Source organism: Ornithodoros turicata, chromosome 1 (genome assembly GCF_037126465.1).
Source record: "Ornithodoros turicata isolate Travis chromosome 1, ASM3712646v1, whole genome shotgun sequence".
Lineage (NCBI taxonomy): Eukaryota > Metazoa > Arthropoda > Arachnida > Ixodida > Argasidae > Ornithodoros > Ornithodoros turicata.
In genome coordinates this window covers 38,719,786-38,744,626 of record NC_088201.1, presented here as the reverse complement: position 1 = coordinate 38,744,626, position 24,841 = coordinate 38,719,786, and the positions used below count along the sequence as shown (strand labels likewise).

At 46.6% G+C, this 24,841-nt stretch overlaps 1 protein-coding gene across 1 annotated transcript in view; it reads right to left on the bottom strand.

The window, feature by feature from the left end:
• Positions 1-24,841, bottom strand: part of LOC135378033 (hemicentin-2-like) — a 470,485-nt gene that overhangs the window by 209,121 nt on the left and 236,523 nt on the right. Inside the window, exons 7-8 of the mRNA XM_064610861.1 lie at positions 11,674-11,982; positions 10,089-10,442 (exon numbers count right to left, since the gene is read on the bottom strand). Coding sequence (XP_064466931.1) covers positions 10,089-10,442; positions 11,674-11,982 — 663 coding nt within the window. The remainder of the gene's footprint in view (positions 1-10,088; positions 10,443-11,673; positions 11,983-24,841) is intronic.

The following is a 24,841-nucleotide window of genomic DNA, read 5'->3' as shown; positions in this document are numbered from 1 at the left end:
CGCGACGACGTCCCCAGCGACAGTGAAGTTTAGTTTCATATCTTCATATATTACGATGTTTCTGTTATTGAATATATTTTGCGTTCCTTCAGATACTCATGAACTGTAATGTAGTTGAGTTTTTGTGTTGTGTTCTGTACTGTGCTCTCGGGACGACACCATGCTAGGATGGCCGAGTGTAGACGTGCGAACTCGAGCGCTTTGGTACGAAGAAGAAGAAGAAAACAAACAAACAAAAAATAAAATTAAAGAGCACGGCGCCAATCCTCCGCGTGATTCAGAAGAGGCCCCCAACACCTAAAGCCAACACCATGTATACCCTCGAAAGAGGAGAAGCAGTAGACAAATAATGATGCTCCCGAGCAGTCGTGCGTTTTTGATCTAGACAAGCGAGAGAGAATTGTCTACAGATGCGAGCCCAGGTACGACTCACGTATACGTATATCAGTGCCAGCTCCGTTCATTCTTCCCTTTCCGCATTTCATCTCGTTCGATCTGTTCGATCCGTCCCGGCGACGATGAATAATTTTCCACTTCAATCAAGAATAACGTTATCTCGCTCAGCGAAACATTGCCCCCATTTACTCATGTAAATCGAACCAAACGTACGTAAGGGTACCCAAATTATCCTCACCCGATCCTACAGAAAGAATCTACAGGGTATTTATTTTATTCGCTGCACATATTTTAATTAGAAAGCTAGGAGAACCGCAAAGATGCCGTTCTTGCATGTGGCTTATACGGCCAGGCGGACATTCTGTCGAAGAAAGTATGCAACTGCGAGATCACTATCCTAATTACCTAATCTATCTAATTAATTACCCTATAACTCTCTAAAATTAAGTACTTATTTTTGAATTAGATGTTTTCAGGGAAATGTTACATAGCAGAATAGTAGCCGGATTTTTAGGCAGGACAAAAACTTGTTTTAGGTGCCTATAAGAGGCACTAAAAATGCCATTATAGGCACTATAAATTGTTTTTTTTTTTTTCATCGCTCTGGAGGTGTTCAACCCAAACAACCACAAACTTGTTTCAACCCAAACAAGTCATTTTCTCAGCTATGTATTTTTGTTGCGCACAGGGTCATTTATGTTCTTTCTCCCCAGCAAATTCCTTTCGAAAAGCTAGCCCGTCCTCGGTGCCTAGCGACGGAAGAAAGCGCGCCAACCCAGAGGGCTGCGTACTATGACGAATATAACAAATACCTCGCCAGGGTACGTTAAGGGCTGGGATGTAATACGGGGCGCAGGTGCACTTTTGGAACAGTGGTCGACGGAGCCGCCTGTGCATACGAGCGTGTGCACACGAGCCTAATACACCCCCTCCATAGCAGATCTTTTATTTGGTCTATCTCAAAAATGGAAAATATAGGGTGTAACGAGCCAACTCACGATAAAAAAAAAAAAAAAAAAAAAGGAAGTGCAATGGTTGACTACTAGAAGAACTAAACAGGCAATTTTGGCCTCGTTCATGCATTATATTTTGTCAGAACCTGATACTTGTTATTTTCCGGATTGGAAATATTGGCAATTTTTACGATGCCGAGGAAAAAGCGAGAAAGACACGTTTCGTTTTTGCCAAGTTTTGTCCAGATTTTTTCCGAAGCCTCGCATCTGTAGATAAGCGTATTTCTTCGCTTCACAAAGATGAACACGAACACCCAGCACGTTGCCATGTCGGTTGCCTTCAACATCAGCAGATAACGTCAAAAGAGTTGTCACAAGTTACGCCGGATAAATTTGAAAGATGGTTATTTGCATGGATGCAAAGCTACGTTCCTGCGTCGGGCTGATGAGTCCCAAGCAGGACGAAACGGCCGTCCTCGGCTGAGGTGGCACGATCAACTTATAAACATATTTTTCTCCTGCAGCAACAGAGTTTCGGCTACTTTCCCTTAGTATATATATATATATATATATATATATATATATATAATGAGGGGGAAAGCCATTAAAGAAACAAGTAAATGACACTAGATGTGTTTGAAATTCAAAATTACAGATGGCTTCTATGGCTGCACGCAGAGAAACAGATACTCATGGAACGATTGTTCCATGAGTATCTGTTTCTCTGCGTGCAGCCATAGAAGCCATCTTAATCTGTAATTTTGAATTTCAAACACATCTAGTGTCATTTACTTGTTTCTTTAATGGCTTTCCCCCCCTCATTATAATTCACTGGCTTGCACTGTGGCATTGAGGAGTGCTCAGTCACCCTCCCAGGTGTATATCGCTCGCTGAGCGACCCCTGGTTCGCCAATTCCGAACGATGCGCAGCTACCCAGAGCTGACGAGCCGCAAACACGGCGAAACACGTGTCCTCTGGTGCTGTCGCATCGTTCCATGAGCATATATGTATATATATACATACAAGTATAAACACATAAATTTAGATGTTGTTCGGTATAAAATGTCATTTTCGTCGTTCCTTCAGTGACATATGATATTGGAGAACAGATGCGATATTTCCAAGACAATGAAATACACTATTCACGGTGAGATAAAGCGCAAGATGCAAGCAGGCCGCTACGTGCACATTCAAAAACAGTCACCCACATTGGCCGTGGGCAAAAGTTCATCACAAGCAAAATAATAATAAGAGGCAAGTAACCGCTAAAGACAGCAAAAGCTGTCGGGGAGCAGTGCAGGCGTCTCAGCACTGCGAAAAATCACCATGCATGTGAGCAAAGCTACACACAGACGGGGTGCTCTGTGCAATGTTACCAGTTCTGCTTTATCGAATGACAGGTAGAGGCCCCAGCGAAAGATCAGCGTCTGTGTTGTGTCGTTTGCTCGTGTGACCACGCTCAGGCCTTCCAGTACAGAGTTCCTCCACCAGCTGGCCTGCATTTATGCTATTTTATCATATGTTACTGAGTCATTTCCTGAGTTATTACTGATAATTTATCTGATGGTTCTACCGGATGTACAAGTCAGGTTCCATGCCGTATGTTATATGTACAAGTTCAACTGACCAAGACGAACTACAACGCACCCTTAGTAACATACACTCATCTTGTGAGAGTGGGGTATATGTGGATCAATTTTGAGACCATATCTTTTTAGACCATACGTCGGCCGGCTGGGGAGAGAGGGGACTGGAAGTGTAGAACTTGAATCGACCAAGAAAAAGGGACATGGCGCATCCCCTTTATAGTCCTTAATATTAATGCAAGAGGCGTAGTAAACAAGGTCTGTTGTTTTGGCTTTTCATCCAGGGCTTAATCGCTTCATCGTCGTTACGGTCGTTACAAGCTAACGAGTGGCGGGAAATTCAAAAAGGTGGGCACGTGACGTGCGCGTGACGTGTACCACGGCCTTCACGTATCGCGCGAAGAGCGCCGTGCACGTGTTTTATCACGTGCCCACCTTTTTAAATTTCCCGCCCGCCGTTTTGAATTTCCCGCCACTCGTTAGCTTGTAACGACCGTAATGACGATGAAGCGATCAAGCCCCCTGGTTGAATAGTAGTGTAAAAGATAACGAAGTATTCCCAAGTGGATTCACTGTATTTCGACGAGACAGAGGCTCCCGACGGGGCGGTGTCGCGTTAGGCCGCGTACCCACATGCGGTAGAGATGTGCGCAACCGCCTGCCGCAAGCGGACGCGTATGCATGCCGCCACAGCTATACTGCCTCCGCCCGCAACTCTCCACAGCGAGAGCTTGACAAGATGGCGAACGACGTTTCCGTTCTTACATCTGAGCTTTTGCGAAATCAACAATCAATCGAAATCAACTCGCTGTGACGATATCGCATTCTTTTCTTCTGAACAATGTTTAGCTTTCACCTTTCTGACACTATGACAGTCAATATCCTACACTTTACTTACCTGCACTCCCAAATTTTATTCCAGTGTCGGCCCCAAAAAGTCATTTTAATGCAACGCGCTATAATGTAGGCAGCAATGACATTTAATTTCCTTCATAAATTCGCCGGCTGAAAAACGTGAGCATCACTGCGACATACCTTCCAGTCAACGACGCCGTCACAATGCTCTCCGTGCGGGAAGAAAAGAAGAACCCACGCAACTTCCGTTTACTTCCTGATTGGCCGAACATGCGCGGATGCCGCTAAAAATCATGCACTGAGCGACCGCCAAAAAGCGGAAAGCGGAGGTGGCTTTTCCCGCCAAGCGGCAAGAGTTCTCCGCGCCGCGTTCGCGTTTCCGCGCAGATTCTCCGCATGTGGGCACGCGGCCTGAGTGATAAGGGATACGCTATCTCCCAAGTTGGTTTATTGTGAATCTAAGTGTGAGATGATATGGGGCTCGGTTTGTTCGGCAGGATGCCAATCGTGCACCGTTTTGGGGTAGAAAGAGAATTTAAAGATATCAGAGCTGGGGTGGAATTCCTCGGGAGGAAAATCATGCCTATATCTCGAAGGCAGATTATCAAATAGTAATCTGGTGGATAAGTGCAGTGAGTTACTCAGCGATTACATAGAGAACAACTTTACTTATTACTCTGTGAGCTTAATTGTATATCTGACTTATTAGATGAGCCACCAAAACGGTGAGCTCATCTTCCTTAATGTTTAGCACACTCGCCGACCAAATTCCTTCAATTCTCCACATTCAAGTCAACAACTGAGGCCGGCTCTAAAACTCATTGCGGGTACCGACGCGTGTACCTTACACGAGAAAATTGCGTGTTCTGCCGTTTCTCTTTGGCCGCAAAGCACACAGTTTCATCTACTATTTGTCGCCATTGGCAAAGCTGGTGTGACTTTATGTGGACATGATGATGAACGCGGAGCCATAGACTTCATGACAGACAGACAGACAGACATTTTGTGAGCCCTAGACTTTATGTGTATGTTTCTATGTTTTCCGTAACAGTGAGTTCCGGTGTTATCTTAGACGATGATTTCTCAATCGTTACATCAGTCTCTGAGCATTGCTGGTGCCGTGTAAGAGTACTGCGAGGTATTTTGCTTTGTTCATTGGGTATGCTTTGATCATTGGGTTGACAATACGTGTAAACAAATAAATATTACGAGGTTTGCAGGCACTGCGGCAGCAGGCAAAGGGCAGAAAAGTTCCTGGTCTCGAAAATGGTCGTGCTGTATTCGGAAAGCATATTCTTTCACAATTCTTTGCAAAACGGTCTCCCAAGAATAAATAAAAAAAGTCGTGGCCTCATAGAAGCTAGATTTACGACTTTTTTTGTTGCAAATCTTATGAACAAATTTGAACAAACGACAACAATGGACGGAGACATGGTAGAGCTGCATATACGTGACGCTCTAGAAAGACGCACGTCTTCATACGTGAAACACTGAAGTACGATATAAAAAAAAACGTCAGTGGTTTGTTCCAGTCTCGTTGTGAACCAGCAACCTATTCTGCGCATATACGAACTGGTGTGAAGGGAGCATAGCAGGCCCAGAATCTTCCATGTCCGACCATGTGTCGTACCAGTCGTACCTATTTACATGTTGTCGACCCGTTGCCGGTGACAAAAACCTTTCTCCTCGCCCCAATAGTGAAGTGAGGAAAAACTGCAAGACACACAGCGCCAGTTCTCACATTTCAGCATTCCGCTGTTCCATGCTGCATTCGGCAAAAGCAATTTCTATTTTGTATTTAAAATAAATTGCTCGACTTCGAAGGCCCCTAGTTTTCAGTTGTGAAGCCACGCACTGTAGTAACAAACGTCTACAGCATGATGGGATATGTTTCGTCTAGAAGCAACGCTCTCGGCTTCCTTTTTCAGTGAAATAACGAGAAAGAGTAGAGGGCCAAGCGTTGTATTTTTGGTGCCTTAATGCGTGGCGGCTCCGAGCAGCACGAAGACACAGGGAAAGGAAGCTAAAGGGTAGCATACTGTGGACATGTCCCTATGGATTACCGCGGACCGAAGGATGCCCTCCAAAATGTGGTAGCCGCTGGTGCAATTCTCCAGAGGAAGGATCTGTGCTACGGCAGCGGGGCAGGCGGCGACGTATAGCACGGAACGCATATCCCACGGGGTATCAATTAGATAACAGGCTCACGTATAAACCATATTTATGGCTCCATTTTATAATGAAAATTATAGTTGCATTCTCCTGGGCATCCAAGCAACCCGTGTCGGGTGTTTCGACATGGCAAAAAATATACGACCGTAGACATGTAGGCACCGCTATGAACACATTTCTGCGCGCGAGCGTGTCGTGCGCTGTAAGCCCAGCGTTTGAGGCGTGGATTCAGTTGTGAGGAAAAAAAAGGAAAGAAAGAAATAAAGAAAGAGAGAGAGATTGAACGCGTCACCGCGGATGAATTCTGCTGCTCCCAGATTGAACCAGGCATGGTTGAGCTGTGAGGGAAGTTGAGGGCAGTGCAGCTCCATACAATTACACAGAACGACTGATTAGATCTTCGCACGCAAGACCCATGTAGGGACATGGAAAGCGCTTCGCAGGCTGCGAACTGGGCCTGTGCTCACCAACTCGCAGCTACATAACATTGGCTCCGCGCGTGGGTGATATAAACTTGATGACAGAAAACAAACTATTAAACACAGCCTAAAAAGGTGCGACTCTTGTACTGTGCCTTAGATATAGTAGCCTATCCCAGAATGGTACTTCTTCCGAAACACCGGTGAAAACTCGGAATTTATTCCGTTGGGGAAACGTGACCGGAATGGAGATCGCTCTAACGAAACCTTGCATATTATTGACACTGTGAGGCTCTCATATTGTGCGTCGAATTTTCACCGTCAGTGTTCATAATCTTGGTTACCCCTACCAGCAACGGTTGTAACGCTGTTCACACGTCTGAGGCCAACAAATGGTAACACCATCGCAATGACCAGCACGGTGCAATTTGATTTGTGGAAACTGCGGTGGTTAGTTTGCGTATTGCTCTGGTTGATGTACGATGGTGAGACCGGAAACGTCCGCCATTCGTCCCAATAATTAATTAGAGAGTTTTAGTAGAGCATAAGCACACTACAAAAACTATACGATAAGGGAAGATGTCAAATAAAAAAAAATACTAAAAAGCAGAGATGAGGAAGTTGAAAGGAACTCGATGCAAGTTAAGTTACTGCGTAAAAAATGTAACTAAAGTAGTAACGAATTAACTTGAAGTTCCCAAGTTACTCTGTAAAAGTAAGGAGTTACTTTGAAGTTACCTGCTACATATTATGTACTCTTTAGCTTTTGAACTTCCTATAAGTAGTTCAGATCTTGATGTAACAATGGGTTGTGTTTTATGTGTGTTATGTCTTATCATAGTTTTGATATGCCAAAACTATATTACAAAGGGACATGGACGAGCGGGTTAAGGCGTTCCGCTCGTTGGTGGTAGCCAAGGTCGTGCTGAAGACTGGGAGGTGGTGGGTTCGATTCCTCTCACCGACTGTGCCGTCTAGGGTTTTCCCTGGGTTCTCCGAAGACTTTCGAGACGAAAGTCGGCACCGTTCCCACTGAAGTTGGCCCAGGACGCACACTAACCCCCTGTTCCCCACTCCTTCCTGCTGTCTTCTCTCCATATGTCCACCTCTGTACGCCGCTCATAGCCACAGTTTCTTTGCAATTGATGATTGTCTTCTCGTAATCAACTTTGTCAAGGGCGATCACAAAAAGCTTCGGTATTTTAAGTTCTTTGAGTTTCCATCCTCTGCCCATATTTCGTGGAACCGCGCCGTGTGATATTTTAGCTACACTGCGCCCTCCGCCATTAGAAATACACTGCAGGCCGGTACGATGATCGCAACCTGAGTCTCCGAATACACGGCCAAAACTAAATCCGCAACGCAAAAAGGGAGGCGGTGACGAGGCACCGTACACGTGGAATCAGCACGCACATGGTTGCCGTGTCATCAGAGAGGGAGGATGCAGCTCGCATTACATGTGCCCCAGAATTGAACAAAAGGAACTTCCCCCGAGTTACAAAGTTGCCTAAGAAGGAACGAGTTCCTGAAAACGAGAGAAAAAAACAAACAGAGAGTGTTGTTAGACCGTTGATAACGTCACCGTGCAGTTACCCTGCCTACCGGACCCAATGACCAGTGTACGTGACTCAGAATCTTCTTCGTTGATTGGGTGCGGTGGATACAGTGCTTGGAAGGCCACGGTCTACTAACGCTCTCTATTAACTTAGTCGCAGTAACGAGTTAATTGTAAGCAATTATTCCCAACACTGCAAAACGAATCAGGCGATTGGCTTATGTTTTCGGAAACGTTATCGTGAGCACCTTCCGATCTGCTAAAGCTATTAGCCAATTTCAGTGAATCGTTTTCTCTCAAACGGTTCGCGAACGGTTTTGCCACGAACCGATCATATGACTGTGTTCTGAGTCACTTCCCCTCCTTATTGGTCGTCCGTGAAACTGTTCGCGAACCGTTCGACGAAAAACGATCCACTAAAACTTAGTAGACCGTTGATAACGTGGATTGCGAAACACCGTATCTGTCGCACCCAATTGACAGATAAGATTCTGAGTCATGCAGGCTGTCATTGGTCCCGGTACTTACAGCTTGGGACAAAAGTTAACGGAACACCGCGGTGTCGTATTTCTCCATTGGAGCACCACCCTTGCAGCGAACATGGGCGGACACACATACTGAGAGATGAATGGAATAGCCGGACACCCATTTCTTATTCGATCCCTTCCCCATAGCTAGCAGGGGGCCGCTCCAGTGAAGAAATACGCCAGCGCCGTGTTTCGTAAACTTTTGTCCCAAGCTGCACAATAATTTCACGATGACGTTATCAACAGTCTACGAAAGGGCTGTTCCAAAATATAGTGATTTGCTATATAGCGCCAGAAAATAGCGCCATGTTTTCCTCCTCGCGGTGCTGCAAACCGCTAAAAACTTGATGGAACCAACTCCAATTGATGGAACTTGCTCGTTCGCATGCTGTCGAACTCCGGAGGCGCCATGATGGGAGAAACCGGAAACGACCACCGAATTTCCGCTAAATTATAGCGCTAGCGTCGCTTTGCAGTGGGAACCGTCCGATGACAGTCCGCGCAGTTTTGGCGCGCTATTTTGTAGCGCTGCTATATGTTAGAAAAGGTCTTAACACTCTTCACTCTCTAATAGCAGGTTGCATTAATAGGATCATTCGGATGCACGCTACGAAAACAATGCCATAAAGAACGCTGTCAAATCTAAGTTCAGCAATGTGACGTCAGCCACAAGGGTGCGATTTGCTTATCGCGTTCCCAGAACCCCTATCGTGAACGCCTTCCTCCCACTTCCCGCAGACTGTAATAATGATACTGATGCTACCTTATAGGCCATTATCCAGCGGCTGGCTCTCCGCGGGGCGCATGAAAACCCAGAGTTTTTCGGACGCTTCCTTTGCTTAGCGAGGCTGCCTTGAAGACCTCTATATGACTTAGGTTCAACTCGGTTATCTACTTGTAGAGCGCGGAACAACCACGGAGCTTACCTACCTCACACCCTCATCTTTTCATCATCACCTCATCATCTTCAGTTAGTCCTTTTTATTCCATGTTATCGCCGCGAAGCAACACTGCCTATGACATGGTACGTAACGGCATACAAGCAGTGGGCGGTGGACAAGTGGGCAGATGGAGAGAGAGGACAGCAGGAAGGAGTGGGATACAGGGGGTTATTATGCATCTTGGGCCGGCTTCAGGGGGAACTGTACCGACATTCGTCTGGAGAGATTGAAGGTAAACCAAGGAAAAACCTCAGAGAGCACAGCCGGTGGTATGATTCGAACCCACTACCTGCCAGACCCACCAACGAGTGAACGCTTTTATCCACTCCGTCATGCCGCTGGTAGCTATACAGTCATGACGCTGCCCAGACGTTGTTGACGCTGATGTGAGGCCAGCAGCGGCAATCGGCCTCAAAGCCACCATCGCCACCACCGTCAACACCTTCCAATCTACTAAAACTCGCTAATATCTGGATTGCGTCCTATGTGGGACGTGCTACAGTAAGTATAGGTGGTGGAGCGGTGACGTACAAATGTGAGAATGCGGCTTTTGCACCATAGAGCTTGAACAGAATAACTAAAACGACTACGTACATGCAGGGTAAACTCTGGATAACATAAGATGCTCGTCATCATTGACGTTGTATGAGCACGAAATGGGGTTAAAAAATAGTTTCACTCACCTGCTTGGACCACGTGGAACGTACATGGTTCCTTTTGCACTCCGACTACGTTCTGCGCTGAGCAAAGCAAGGTTCCGAAGTCACTCTGGAACTGCGGCGTGTACTCGAGCACTGAAGCGACTGTTAACATTGCACTTTGACTGCGATGCCCGTGATCATGTCCCGTTTGGTGGATACTCTTGTGTGGATCAATAACTTCGAAGTCGACAAGATCTCGGTTTCGGTTATTACTGGAGAAGACCCATCGAAACGACACATTGCGAGGCTCCGCAATCACTTCACATGTAACCCGAACAGGTTCGTGCCTAGATGCCGAGTACACGACTGGACCACCGTGGGCACACGCTGGTGGATCTGTGGAGAATGTAGAGCCATAAGACTTGAAAAGACTCGTCCAGACTTGGACGAATTTTTATCAGACAACTGGACACTTTTACTTGGCCAATTTTATCGAACTTAATTACTCGAAATAACATTACGCATTATAAAGGGTTAGCAAAAGGCCTGACCTAATTAGGGTAAGCTGGGGCAAGATGAGATACGGAGCAAGACTCGACATTTTTTGCTCGACGCCGCGTGTTGCTCCATGCGCTTCAAACTTTACTCATAGGTGGCTCTGCATGTCAGCTTTATTGCACGTGAGAAATGTCCGGATTGGTGCATGCGTTGAACAGAAAAAAAATCGGTTACTTCTGCCTGGAACGTAAAGGGTCAAGACCCTCCAAAAAGGCGCGATTTTCTGCAATCCTTTTTCTTCTCACCTGTGCAGCAGCGTTTCGCAGACTTTTTGTCAATGTAAATCTACATCCTCTTTCTTTATTCATTCATCTAGATATATGCAAAATATGGGCACTCTTCGTTATGTGGTGTTCAACAGAAAAATTAATGCATTCGATGACATGCACGGGACAGGACGCGACAATTTAATGTAATTTAAATTTAATGCAATTTCAATTTAATGTAATTTAGAAACGGATAAGTCAACTATTAGGCGGCTTTATTCCTCAGATATTTTTTTTTGTATATTGTCTAGGATTTTCCAGCAAATTTTCCTGTGTGCTAGGATATTTCCAGCAAAGCAGAAGCGCACGCAAAAGCGTGTGATCAGCGACACATCAGACTGACGGTGCCTTGTTTGCAAGGGACGGTGGAGCAAAATAGCACCGGGTTCTGTGTGATTTTAATGCACACCATGTGGGCGGTGGGTTCAAGGGGGTTGTGTAGCGGCTCACGGGCTTTACTTTGTCTGCTTGGATTACAAAAAATTAGTTCACCACCACGGCGGGTCTCATCTTGCCCCACACGATGTCTCGTCTTGCCCCGAGGGTTTGGGCAGGTTGAGACAATCTGAATTTTTGAATTTCTTGTTCTCTATTTATTTTAGATCGGCTACGTCCGCTCTGCATTTACAGGTCGGAAGCTCTAGACCTCCGAGAATGTGCCTACAGCTAGTTCTTTTGAAAAATACGAAAAATATAAGAATTCCATATTCAATTGCAAATTTCTGTCTCATCTTGCCCCACCTTACCCTAATACGTGCACGATACACGCTAGGGAGGAAAAAAGAACAAGCAGCTATACGCACGTTGAACTTTGAAGGCAACAGATTTGCTGGTAGCTGTGCCTTCAGAGTTGGTTGCAGAGCAGGCGTAATGTCCCGAAAGGGACCTCGTAAGTTTCTGGAGAGCGAGAAAGCGACCAGAAACCACTACCACGTCGGTACCGTTGGGACCAGGTGGAACTGACGCCAGATCAATTGAACCGTCTTTGAACCACTGAATCTCAGATGCTGGTGGATTAGAGTCCGCCATACATTCGAAGTAGACGTCGGTGCCCTCTTGAACGTTGCCGCCTCGAAATGGACTGCCTATTTGAAGATGCACCTTGGGTTTGTCTGTGAAAGAGGAAACAAAATCTCAGGTGGATTATGTGAAGTTACCAATTTTCGTCCATTATTAGCAAAATTACCGCCGTGCATGTGTGAATAACGAACAAGTGATAAAACGGAGTAAGCGCAGGCAAGCTGGTGGATAAACTCAAAAAGCCTGCCCCGACGATGGTGTTGTGCGAAAGCTAAGCGACGTCGTGACGCCTGATAATGCGAAAAAAAAAAAAAAGTAGCATCGCAAGGCAACAACAGCTTTACTTTGATGATGATGATTGGGGTGTTTCATCGCCATGGGCGATACTCAACTCCGCATTGCTCGCGGTAGTTAAGCAGGACACATTCGTTCTTAACTGCATTTGCCACAATTTTCTTTTTCCACTGTTCTTGTACCGCCGACCACCCCCTAGCAGGGATCCTGCGATAAATGGACGTGACACCACATTCAAATGAGCCACCGCTGATAATAATTGATAATTCGTGGCTGGCTTTACGTCGCGAGACAACTATGATCATGAGCGGCGCCACAGCGGTTGGTCTGTGGATTAATTTCGCCACACTGAGGGTTCCTTAACGTGCATTGAAATCTCAGCACACGGCGAAGACGGCGTATCTAGCAACTTGCACCCAGCCGCCAAGTTGCTGGCGTCTTCGGCCGAGATTGAACCCGGAACCTTGGGATCAGTAGGTGAACACGCTGCCAACTGATCCACCGAGACCGGTCCTCTGATAAGCGTCGTTCAGAATGATGTGCATATGCAGCATATCAGGTGTACTACGTAGAACTCTATTTCAAACCAGAGCCTCCACAAGGCGATCCACTTTTGACGATCGAAAAGCCTTCCGGTGGCTGACCGCGATACACACTAGGTCATTACCCCCCCCCCCCCTTATCCAGGCTTATCCATCCCTTCAAACACATTTGCTGTCAAATCACACTCAATCTGCTTCACAGAGACTATTTGTGGTCGGCATTTCATGTGGATATGCTTGCTTCACTACTTCGTACCGCTAAGCCCAAAAAGGCGAACAAATATTAGCCATAGCAGTTGTTCGCGTCATCCTTCGTAAGTGAGAATGTTCTTGTGGTAATAGGGTGAAGGAGCATCAAAAGACGCCTCTACAGCACCCGGCGCGTTGTTCGGGTTAAACAAGACGACAAGGCGATTGACAGCACGCGACCTGCTGCTCTTACGAAACGCAGGAATCGACAAAGGCGTATCACGTGTTAGTACGAAACCGAAACACCAACGTTTTTTGTTCTCCTCTACAAAGGGCATTTCGAATAAAACAGTAGGGAGTCTACATACGGGACTTCCGCATGTAGGCTCCCTATATTAAACGGTATTTCCTGGTATCGCTGTTCCAGACATGGACATGTGTGGAGCATCGCTTTCCTCGAAGTTGAAGCGTTGCACGTCTTGTTCCCTTTGCTTCGCAGATTGTTTCCTTTTGCATTTTGTTATCCCAACTGCGGAAGCAAGGTCATAGCTTTAAAGGAGTAATGAAGTGGCATTTAACGTCGCTCGAAATCCTGCCTCACCTGTCATGCTGTCCACCAGGAGTCACCATGCAAAATATTTTCGCTCTGCGGTGCGTTATAGCTGCGCAATCGAAGTTACAAAAGACAGTCGGAGAAAGCAGCCGCAGACGGCCGACACGATTCTCGCGTGACGTATTGTAGGCTCCGTGCCTTGTTCTTTGTTTTTTTTTTTTTTTCGCAGCTCACGCGGCGTTTATACGTGCTTGAGCTGTGCCGCTGTGCGTCACTCGTCACGTGAGGGGAGTAGGATACGTCACGAAGTCCTCTCGTCCTGCGATGCGCTATTTTCACGAGGAGAAGGATTTTTTCAAAGGTGTGCGGAACGGAGCCCTCGCGCTCGCTCTGTAGGTCACCTACGCTCATCAGTCTTTCGCGGGAACTCATTATGTTCGTTGAAGAGCAATCTGCACCGAAAAACGAGAAAAAAAAAAAACATTTCGGCGGTCATCTCAGTGCTCCACTAGTAACGTTGACGAATCATCAATTGATGTCATCTCCTTTTCCACATACCCCTCTTCCGTTTCCTCCGTCACTTCGATCGATCAGTTCTAGATATTTTTCTAGATCCCTGATCCCAGCTGACTTCATTCTGACTGGAGTGAGAGAGAGAGAGGAAAAAAATCATACTGTACAGAGCCTATGGCCTTCAACTTGGATGACACGAGCCGTCTTAATCAGTAGCACATCACATCGGAAATCACGACCGAGGTAACAGTACGTGCGCCATTGACAAGCGTCATCAATGTGTATATACATATGACTTCCGGAGCTGAAAATGTATGAACAACGTAACACGATTATGGGACCGGTAACCACCGTATAACACGATATCCGGTACATGAGTTCGCCGTGCAGACGTTTTCCGACATGTTTTCAAAAAAACAAAAAAGAAAACACAAAATAATTCCAGACAGAACGAATTGGTTGCTAGAAACGTAGCCAGATCCGGACCCCCCCCCCCCCCCCCCCCGCCGATTGAACACGTCTCAGTTTCTCGCATATGCGGAGAACTCTTCCACAAAAAGAGCATCGAACAAAGCGACGCACAATTGGGCAGGTTCAAGAAGGGGAGGCAGCTGCCTGGTCTGAACAGTGAAGTGAGTGACTTTTTCTGGAAGGCTAGTTGACAGATATTGCCAACGAAAGAAAAAATGGCCAGACGGGGTCTTCTCAGCAGCCCCACATCTTCCAACTGCGGCGCCGAGGAGAACAGCGACCATGTGCTACGAGAGTGTGTCACGGCAAAGACGCTGTGGACAGTCGTGTGTAGCCGCTTTTCCGGTATCGGCCGATGCAACAGATGAGAACAAGGTTCGAACAGCTAACTATAGTAATGACATCTTTTACGCTTTGGAAGTTTCGCTACACAGCCGTAGCCCAGAATAGGAGGAACCGGCTGATGCGTCCTAGGCTTTCCATGGTGCCTCAGCTTGTAACAGACTACTTAGAACACAGCTATATATATATATATATATATTGTTGTTGTTGTTGTTGTTGGGCGAGAAAGAGTTCTTGCGACAGTGGTCCTGCCGCCACGTTGCTCTTCACAACGGACATGTACTCCTAACGGGCCTCAGTTAGGTTGCTATAAGTTAATGCCCGTCAAGTTGTCTACGAATAGTGCACATATAGTACGTACCTCGTTCGGTCTTGTTATGCACATTTGGTCAACAAGTGAAATAAATATTATATTCAGAAACGTAGCACATGTCGCCACCTTCCTAATCGCTAAAAATGTGTCGCACGTGATTTTGCATATCTCCAACTAGTACCAGTACACAATGAGTTTCCACAATCAGGTTGTGATACCTCACCCTGCAACTATAACTGCCAAAAAGAAAGAAAGTACAAGAAAGAAAGAAGAAAGAAAACCGAAGTTCGCCGCTAGACGCTCCGAAAACTAACCGTAATCCAGAGTAACATAGTAATGCAAATCATAGAGGCTAAATCAACAATTAGGACCAACAGAACAGACCAACAGAACACTGAAGCCTCACCAACGGCCAGAATGCACGGCATTCACAGTCGCTCACTTTTCGTTAACCGCCATCTGCAGAATAATACGCTTTCCAAGGCTTACCTTTTTTGTAATATACGCTGCCAGAATACGTTCATCTTTTGGTTACGTGCTGATGGGAAAATATTAGGGAAGGGTACTGTCTCCATTTTGTTACCGAAATATTTCTGTTTCCGTTACTGTTTCTATAAATGGAACGGCTATTATGGTACTGTAAGCAGAGAGCCGATAGCCCTTTAAAGGAGCATGGAAATCATTTGGAACATATATTTTTTCACCGCTTGATATGAACATACTACCTTCATAAACTGTTACGGAAAATATTTCCTTCGAAAAGCGCGAATTTCCTGAGAAAATTAGTTTGGAAGAATGCGCTCCGCGGCGACAGTCTCCCCCAAGCCGAGTCTGGCGTGTGGTGACGTCAGGCGTCCGAGCACTTCATTGGCTGCCGGAAGCGTCCGCTCCCCGCCAGAATCGTCTGCTAGCTCTGGAATCATGGCAACTTACCGACTGAGACGCTGTTGCTATTTATTTGCGTTTGACATTCACTTGCGTTCTTACATGATTTGTCTCGTAAGTTTTGCATGAAACAAGACTGCGGGCAGTGTAAAAGGTGTAGCCAGGCCTCTGTGTTGCAGTGACGGCCCGGGTTGAGGTGGATCGTACGCGGTTGTGATTTCTGTCCCGATTGTGCTGAGGTGTCGTTCAGTAGTGAACAGTATTGTGCCTGTGTGTGCAGCATATATATATGTGATACGACTAAATACGTTCCTGTCAGTTGGAGATTTATTCCATGTGCCAGTGTTGTATTCTGCGTATGACCATTCAAAAAAGAAAATGATTATTTGACCATGTATTTTGGGGTTTCCCACAGATCGCTAGCAGATGAACTTTACTAACTTTATTTTGGTATTCATGTTGTAGTGTTTGTGGAGACGTTACGCTCCTGCTATCACTAAGATATGGTAAGCGCAATGTTACACAGCTATGCGTTCATCGGTCCGCTCTTTCGCCTCAGAGATGCCAGTGTCCATGCGGTTCAGAGCCCATAGTGTTGACCACAACACGGAGAAGTCATGATGGTCAGCAACATCTTCAAGTGAAAACACTGGTCACTGCGCCGCGTCTTCATGACTATGCATTTGTAAACAAGAAGAAGCATTATATTTCAATCCGAATGTTCGTTCACACTTAGCAGCATCACTTACCAGCCTCCGGTACATTCGTGTGGCGAAATCGAAGCTCGAGGAACTTAGCCTCCAACTCCATAAAACGTTTCGTCGAGAAGAGCAGACGTGTCGCCTAAAGAGTGTTCAATTCATCACCTGTCCTTCGCACGGCGTCCGATGAGCAACAACGCTTCCTTCCCGGTCGGCTTGCCAGCGCGCGCCGGAGAAATCGCAAAAAATAAAGAAAAAGACGGCGCGGTCACATGACGTCAGCGGCTGACAGCCGAGTGAGGGGGCATTTCTGCCGCGAGATTCAAAGCTCCCTCGCGCTCCAGGATTGCGCGCTACGCTCAAACTTTTTGTGCGAATATGTATCACAGGGCTCAGAATCATAATTTCTACTTCTCCCGTCATATTTTATTCCGATCATTTCCATGCTCCTTTAATCTCTGTCAGCACTCCCTTTTGCCTGTAGGTGATGCTTCGGAATCCCGTGCACACAGTACACAAGTAATTTCGCTTCGGTGATATCCGCATATCTCCCGAGGTTTAAAAAAAAAAGTATGTGGAAACATGTCTTCCCCGTGTACAGTGCCCAGTTCAAATTCCAGTCAGGCAATTGAGCAAGCTGAGTGCAGCAACTAGATGTGGCTAACCAGACGTCCTTCTGAGGTTGCATGGCTCGTGTCCTCGTGCTATGTCTGCAGTCTGTTGTATCGATATCTCTTTGCATATTTTTGTATCATGATGAGGTCATTATTATGTATCATGACCATCAATAAAAACAACAGTAAGTAACAAGTAACAAGTATCGCATAACAGTAATAGCCATTATTGGAATCCAATACCAGCCGATCATTTTCGTTTACGTTACTCTTACCAACTCCAGTTTCGGTAATATACCGTTTCTGTTTCCGTTCCCAATACCGCTCTCTGGAAAAGAGAGAGCAGTGAGTGCTAGTAGACCGTTGATAACGTGGCTTCGGAAGTACCGTGTCTACCGCACCCAATCAACTGATAAGATTCTGAGTCATGTACGCTGCCATTGGTTCCGGTAGGTACGGTAGCTTCACGGTGTCGTTATCAACGGACTCTCTAGTAGTAGACCGCGAAGCTACCGTACCTACCAAAACCAATGGCAACGTGCATGGCTCCGAATCTTACCCATTGATTGGGTGCGGTAGACACGGTATTTCGGACATCATGTTATCGACACGAGCTCCCGTTGCCTAATGGCTACAATAAGGGCATTCCACGCTAAGACTAGTAGGTGATCCGGGTTGGAATCCGAGCGCCGGTTCTGCTGTCTGTGTGTGTTTCCTGGGTTTTCCCCAGACGCTTTTTCTGTGTTAGCGCCGCGAAGCAACTGTGGCTATGAGCCGCGTACAGACGTGGACAGCAGGACAGAGGACAGCAGGAAGGAGAGGGGGACAGGGGCGTTAGTATGCGTCCTGGGCCGACTTCAGGGGGAAAACCTAGAGAAAACCTCAGACAGCACAGCCGGTGGTAGGATTTGAACCCACCACCTCAGTGTTCAGTCTTCAGCATGACTTTGGCTACCACCAAACGAGCGGGACGCCTTAACCCGCTCGGCCATGCTGCTGGTCCACACGCTTTAAGATAAATGTCGGCACAGTTGCGCGTGAAGTCCGCCCAGGACGCGCGACACCCCTGCGATAGTCGTGACGTCGCCCATCTGAGCGCGGCCGCCTATATACGGCAAGCAGTTCCGTCACGACCACCACGTTATCGACGGTCTACTAACACTCACTAATAGCGTTAGTAGACCGTCGATAATGTGGTTTCCGAAGTACCGTATCTACCGCACCGAATCAAAGGATCAGATTCTGAGTCATACATGCTGCCATTGGTTCTGGTTGGTACGACAGCTTGACGGTGACGTTAACAACGGTCTACTAGCTCCAAAGCTACGTTTCCACTGCCGGACGTGCGCTCTCGGAGCGGGTAGCGACGCACAGCGCACGGAGGGAATGTCCACACCGAGGTTCGCCGGGCCGTATCCTCGAGATAAACCGGTGAGGGCGAGGGAAGCCAGGCTTGCACGCGCACTACGAGGCAATCGTTTGTTTCCATGCACCCTCGTCTTGTTTTTCGCTTTGACTGGTTGGTCGCAGCCGTCCGCCGTCGTCAGTCGTGCAAGGAGCGACTGCTTGGAGCAGTCGCTATCCGGTTAGCCACACAGCCACCTCGCGTGGCTGTGTGGCTAGCGTGCTGGCCATGTCGCGTCGAGACTGGGTGGTAACCGGATCCGAATCCCGGTGCCGGCTGTGCTGTCTGGGTTTTTTCCTGTGTTTTCTTCAGACACTGTCAGACATATGTCGGCACAGTTCCCTTCGAAGTCGGTCCAGGACGCGCATTCCCCCCCCAGACCGCTAGTCGTGACGTTGCCCACCTCTGTGAGGCCGACAACGGCGAGCTCTTCCACAAGCGCCATGCACACCACCACCGCTTGGAGGCGCCAGAGAACGGGTCCCCGGTGTCCTCCAAGTGACGTTTCTGCCGTTGCTGGCACCGTTCCGGGTTCCCGCCCCGCAGTGGGAACGCGCCGTAATATTGGCCAGCGCCAAAACAGAATAAAGTTGCGGTTTTATTAGGGAGTTATAGCAGATCGGTAGCACGAAAACGATGCGATAAAGGAAGGCATGAAATCAAAGATCAGCAGCGGGATGTCATCCACATGAAAGGAATAAGGCGAATTGGCTTATCGTATTTCCGGAACCATTATCGTGAACACCTTCCGATTTACGAAAACTCTATTTACAGGAGAGAGAAGGGAGGGAGAGATACGTCTGCTCAGTGCGAAGCCAGAGCGATGGAATTTTCGGAGATCCTCTTCTTCACAATATAAACAAAGTGACATCCACAAGTTGGTGACTTTGCCATAAGCGCCCGGTTGGATGGGGGGGGGGGGGGTAAAAAAAAGATGGAGGGTTAGGGCATTCCTGCGATGCGCATGTCTGCTTCAACACAATTTTTCGGCCGCTATGTGACTCGTGTGTCTGCATTGTTATGAGGACGAGGCAACATATTCCCGAGGAAAGCAAACTGCTGGTAAATGTGACTCCTTCGCGAAAAGGCGCGGCCTTTCACCTTTCTACATAGAGCTATTAGCATCAATGTGAAGTCGACAGAGGAACTATTCTCTGCGCTCTGGTGGAAGGAGCGAATAATATATTGTTCCTACGACCCCCATTAACAACATACGCGTGTCATGAATAAAACAAAGCTCGGTCAATCTCATCGGGGCATGTCAAGACGGCCCCGACAGCATAAATCGCCAAGCCTTGTTCGACATTCTGCAGACACAGGAGGAAATCAAGGTGTGAACGCACAGCACGTAATTACCTTGCCTAAAGAAAGGCATGTGATTGTGGAAAATAATGCTCGTATACAAAATGAATCGGACGGCACATACAGAAAAGGAAGGGGAAAATTTGAAGCTCCTCAAACAGAACAAGTATTGAAAATGTATTTGTTTCCAGTATAACCAGCGGCTGAAGTGCCATAACACGCACCGATCTCAAAACCCTTTCTTATCTTGCATGTGACAAGTATATGTTGTGTACGCTACCTATAATTTGATAACTTCACTAACCTCCACAATTACCATACGGATGAGGAAAACATCGAAAAAATTCAAATAGCTCGTTTAATGGGCTGAAAAAAGCTATTCGAAACGTTGTCAGTAGTCACTCTACACAGAGCACGAGACTACTTTTGAAATATCATTTTTGCATTCCCTACGGCGAGACATGAAAGGTGAAATACAGTTCTTGAAAGATCTTTCAATTGTGTTACAATTCAAATTGCAACCGCGTAAAGTATTCAATGAGTTAATTAAATTACGAAATATTTAATCTAAAAACGTAGCTTTATATTCTTATATCGCTCGTACAAGGAGAGTAGTCGCCAAATACAACATTTGACTTGGTGCCTTGAATCTTTTACGTTACAGGCACGCATAATTTCACACTTATTTTTCCTTCTAGGTAAAGGAAGAACAACGAGCAACAACGGCAAAAAACAGAGACCTTAGTAGGTTTGCAAGTGCAGCACCGAGTGACCGCTGGCCAACAGGAAAGTCGTCTGCAGCAAATTGATTGCCCAAATAAAGCTTGCAAGCCGTTTATCTGATTCCGGTCACGCAATAAAGCCCGATATCTTTCCTTTGTTTCCTAAAGGCGAGCGTGATAGCGCATAAGCAATGCCGAGAAGACCCTATACCAATGTCTATTACATACTAAATAAATTGCGGGACATCACGAGACAGCGCTGGGTCGCCTGTTCTTTTCATCACTGAAGATACTCTATCCCAAAAGAAGTCATCGCGTCGTGTTTTCTGCTGCCCTTACGTCCCTGTAAATTACTGACGCAACGTGTATTAAGAATAGTACGATACGTAGAATAAGGAGTATAGAGCATAGTACCCCCACATAATAAATATATAATATTTAGCGTATTTATATAAGCATCGCGATATGAAAAAAGAAAAATAATAAGGCCATAGCTATGCCGCATATTTTTACGTAGAACTACGTCTCAGTAATGCGAGAGATGAAACAAGGCTGTGTATGCAATCATCCTTTATTGGACGACGAATCGAGGCGCTTTACGGATGCGGGGGGAATCACACACGGCTAGCATATAGGGCGATGATATGCGAAGTACGATATGTGGAGCTTGCATCGGCGAGCCATACATTACTACGAAGGGCATGTCGATAGAGGAACCCCCGTGGGCGACGTTGTCGAGGTGAGCCTCAAACCAAACGTGTCGCGCATGAAGTCAACGAAGGCGGCGTTCTCGCTTCTAGATTCGTGCAGGTTGAAATCGCCGGGAGCATGATGGGCATGTCGTGGCAACCTTCTGCGGTTAGAAAGTGATTGATCTGGCCAATGCTGTAGCTGTACACGGATGGATAGTAGGATAGAAAGCACTACACATCGCGAAGGGACGCGCCCGGGTTGATGCAGCCGGCGACGTGCAGGCATCATCTGTTTGGACGCGGTGCTGACCTGTAATGTACAGGGTTCGCCAAGGTAAACTTCGGGATTTGTAACGGAGATAAAACAAATAGAAACAGTGTCGGGAAGTTAAAGTAGATGTTAGAGGACGTATAATGCCCCAAAATTTTATGTCGATACTGCCAAATGGCGAAACGGTCCGACGCGGCGTTGCAGACGATATCGAAACGAAGTGAACAAGTGGAACTGAATGCAGAGGTCTACTGTGCGAAGTCGTCTGCAACGCCACAGGTATAGCCGATTGGAAATGTTAGGGAGCGGCGTTTTTTTAATATTCACGATTTATCCCCAGAGAAACGGACCAAGTGGCAGTATCGGCATGCAATTTTGGGGCATAATACGTCCCCTAACGTCTACTTTAGCTTCCCAACACTGTTTCTATTTGTTTTATCTTCGTTATAAACCCCGAAGTTTATCTTGGTGAACCCTGTATTTCGGTGCCCTCAGCGACGCAGAGTTCTTTTCTTCGCTGGGCTTACTGTCCAGTTATGGTCCACAAATACCCAAGAAGTGCGTAATTGTTTTGAGCAACTCTGAGTTTAACGGACACCTCATGTAACGCGTCTTTGTTTTACGTGTGTAAACGTGTTTCGTGTGTTTTCTTGCTGGTATTTCATTTATTCCGAGAAAAGGGAGATGTAGTGCGGGTTTATAAATGTATCCAAGAAAGACGACGTGCCTTGCACGCGCTTCGTCTTCTATACCAAAGTCAGCGAATAAACCACGTTCACCCACTCGTGATAGGAACAAGAAACAGGAACACTTTGGGAGGGGAGATTAAACGACGAAAATATGTTCGATGTGCGACGTTCGCGTTGGAAATAAATATTTGCGTATGTGCTGTTAAATAAGGAAGGCATCGCTGACGACGACCCAGGGCGCAAATACCGCACTCATAGGGATGCCTTCGCTACCATGTGTGTGTGTGTGTGTGGGGGGGAGTATCGTTTATCGAAAGAAAGAAAAAAAAACGAGAAGAAGAGGGCGATCTGCCTGCCGAGATGGACAGCAAGTTGCCACAGAGAGAGGAAAACGGAAAAAAAAACGGGAAACGACAGAGAAAAACGACCCCCCCCCCCAAAACGGGACACACCAACAAACGAAAAAAGAGCATGGTGACAAAAGTATTTCGAATTAATACTGTGACCCTTGTGAAAACACTAAACTTGTACACAACACAAGTAAGCGCCCATGTATCGTGCCATATCCTGACAAATGACACTACTTATGCGTATCAACCTGAACCTGTATTAGGTCTTCCATGCAATATTTTCGTGAGGCATTAGGGATCGTCAATAAAACACAAGCAGCCAATGGACGATAAATGTAGAACACAATGCTTTATTCTTCACGCGCTCTCGACGGTTGACGACGGCGATTAACCCGCTACAAGGCAATGGTCATTTATGATTATTTTTTTCACTTGCACCATGGCCATTGGACAGCCTGCGGCATAGCGTTGACGAGGCGGAGCGAACGCGAACTTGCGGAGCTCAAGAAGCGGCGAGGAACGCGCCCCAGCAGTATGAACGTATTTACGCGACAGTCCGTGCGCCGCAGCACGTGAGCCCGCGCTTTCCGTTCTTTTCTGCAGTAGGACTAGACAGGTAACAATGTGTAATAGCTCCGAATAAACGTTGGGTTTTGAGTGTTAATTCTGTCTCTTGTCTTCGGCATCATTGGAGATACACGACAACAAAACTGGCGACGAGGATGGGATGCCGAAACGAAAAGGAGAAGCGCAGCGTAGTTCTACAACGGGCACTTGATACGACACGACGAATTGTAAGTCGTTTTCAAATATACATTGTAGAACTACGCTGCTCCAGTACTTATTCCGTTTGGAGATACGTGGGACGAAGTCCTACGCGACAGCGTCGTTTGCGGATTATACCGCTTAGATATTCAGAAAAGTATTTTCTCTGAAGACGAGAAGCTCTCGTTTAAACGAGGCGTTGTGAAAGCTCTTTCGCTGAGACAGGCAACTAAAGCCGCTACAGAATGCCGCGACAGTGCTGCAGGCAGCCACAAAAAGCCGCCACAAAAGGCAGACCTTCAAAAATTTAGAGCACAAAAAGCCATTGCACGACAAAATGCCTCAAGTACTCCGAACGCAACAGTATCACCGTGTTATCGGTGTGGTTTTGACGAACATGCCGCAAATAAAAGTTCGTCCAAGAACGCTAATCGCTACAAATGTGACACGGACACTTACAAAGAGTTTATAAGAGTAAAGACCAAGAAACATTTCTGTTCACGAAAGACAAACGCCAAAGTCTTGCCGAAGTTTGCACATGGCAACTAAATATTCACCTGATAACATTTGGGCTGTTCAAAAAGAAAAGCTCGGTATCTCCCATCCGGTTTACAATGACCGTGCAAGAAAATCCACTAGGAATGGAGGTGGACACCGGAGAAGCAGCGTCTGTCATCACTGAACGTTCTTACTTAGGCTGTGGCCTGCAGAAATCGTTTTGTGTACGTACACCGGAGAAGTTGTGAAGTCACTGGACACAATTAATGATGCTGTTGAGCATAATGACGGTGCCGAACACGAGCTGCCTTTGTATGTTTTGCAACATTCTGAACTTCCACTGATGGGCAGGGAATGGTTAAGTCATGTTCTTTTCATCTGGAGAACGCATTAGTGTACCCCAGAAAACAAGGTATGTCAGGCAAGAGCGAAGAACTCTAGAAGGTACTTGACAAGCGCAAACAGCTTTTTTCAAGCCAGTTAGGATGCGTCACCAACGAGAATGCAAAGTTCGAGTTGGTGGAGGAAACTACCCCGAAGGTATTAAAAGCAAGTCCTATTCCATGTGCGTTAAAGCCAAAGGCAGAAGCCGAACTTCAAACTACGGAAAGCCTTGGAGTAAAAACTCGAACTACAGGTTCAGACTTTGCTACGCCAGTGGTGCCTGCTGTGAAGCGCGACGGGTTTATTAGGCCGTGCGGCGACTACAAGGTGACCATTAACCCGGCACCTGCGAAGGTATAGTACCCACTGCCACGAATACATGAAGTAAGTAAGTAAGTAAGTATTATCTGAAAAAAAAAAAAACAGTCTTGGAGCAGGGAGACTGCCACTACAGGC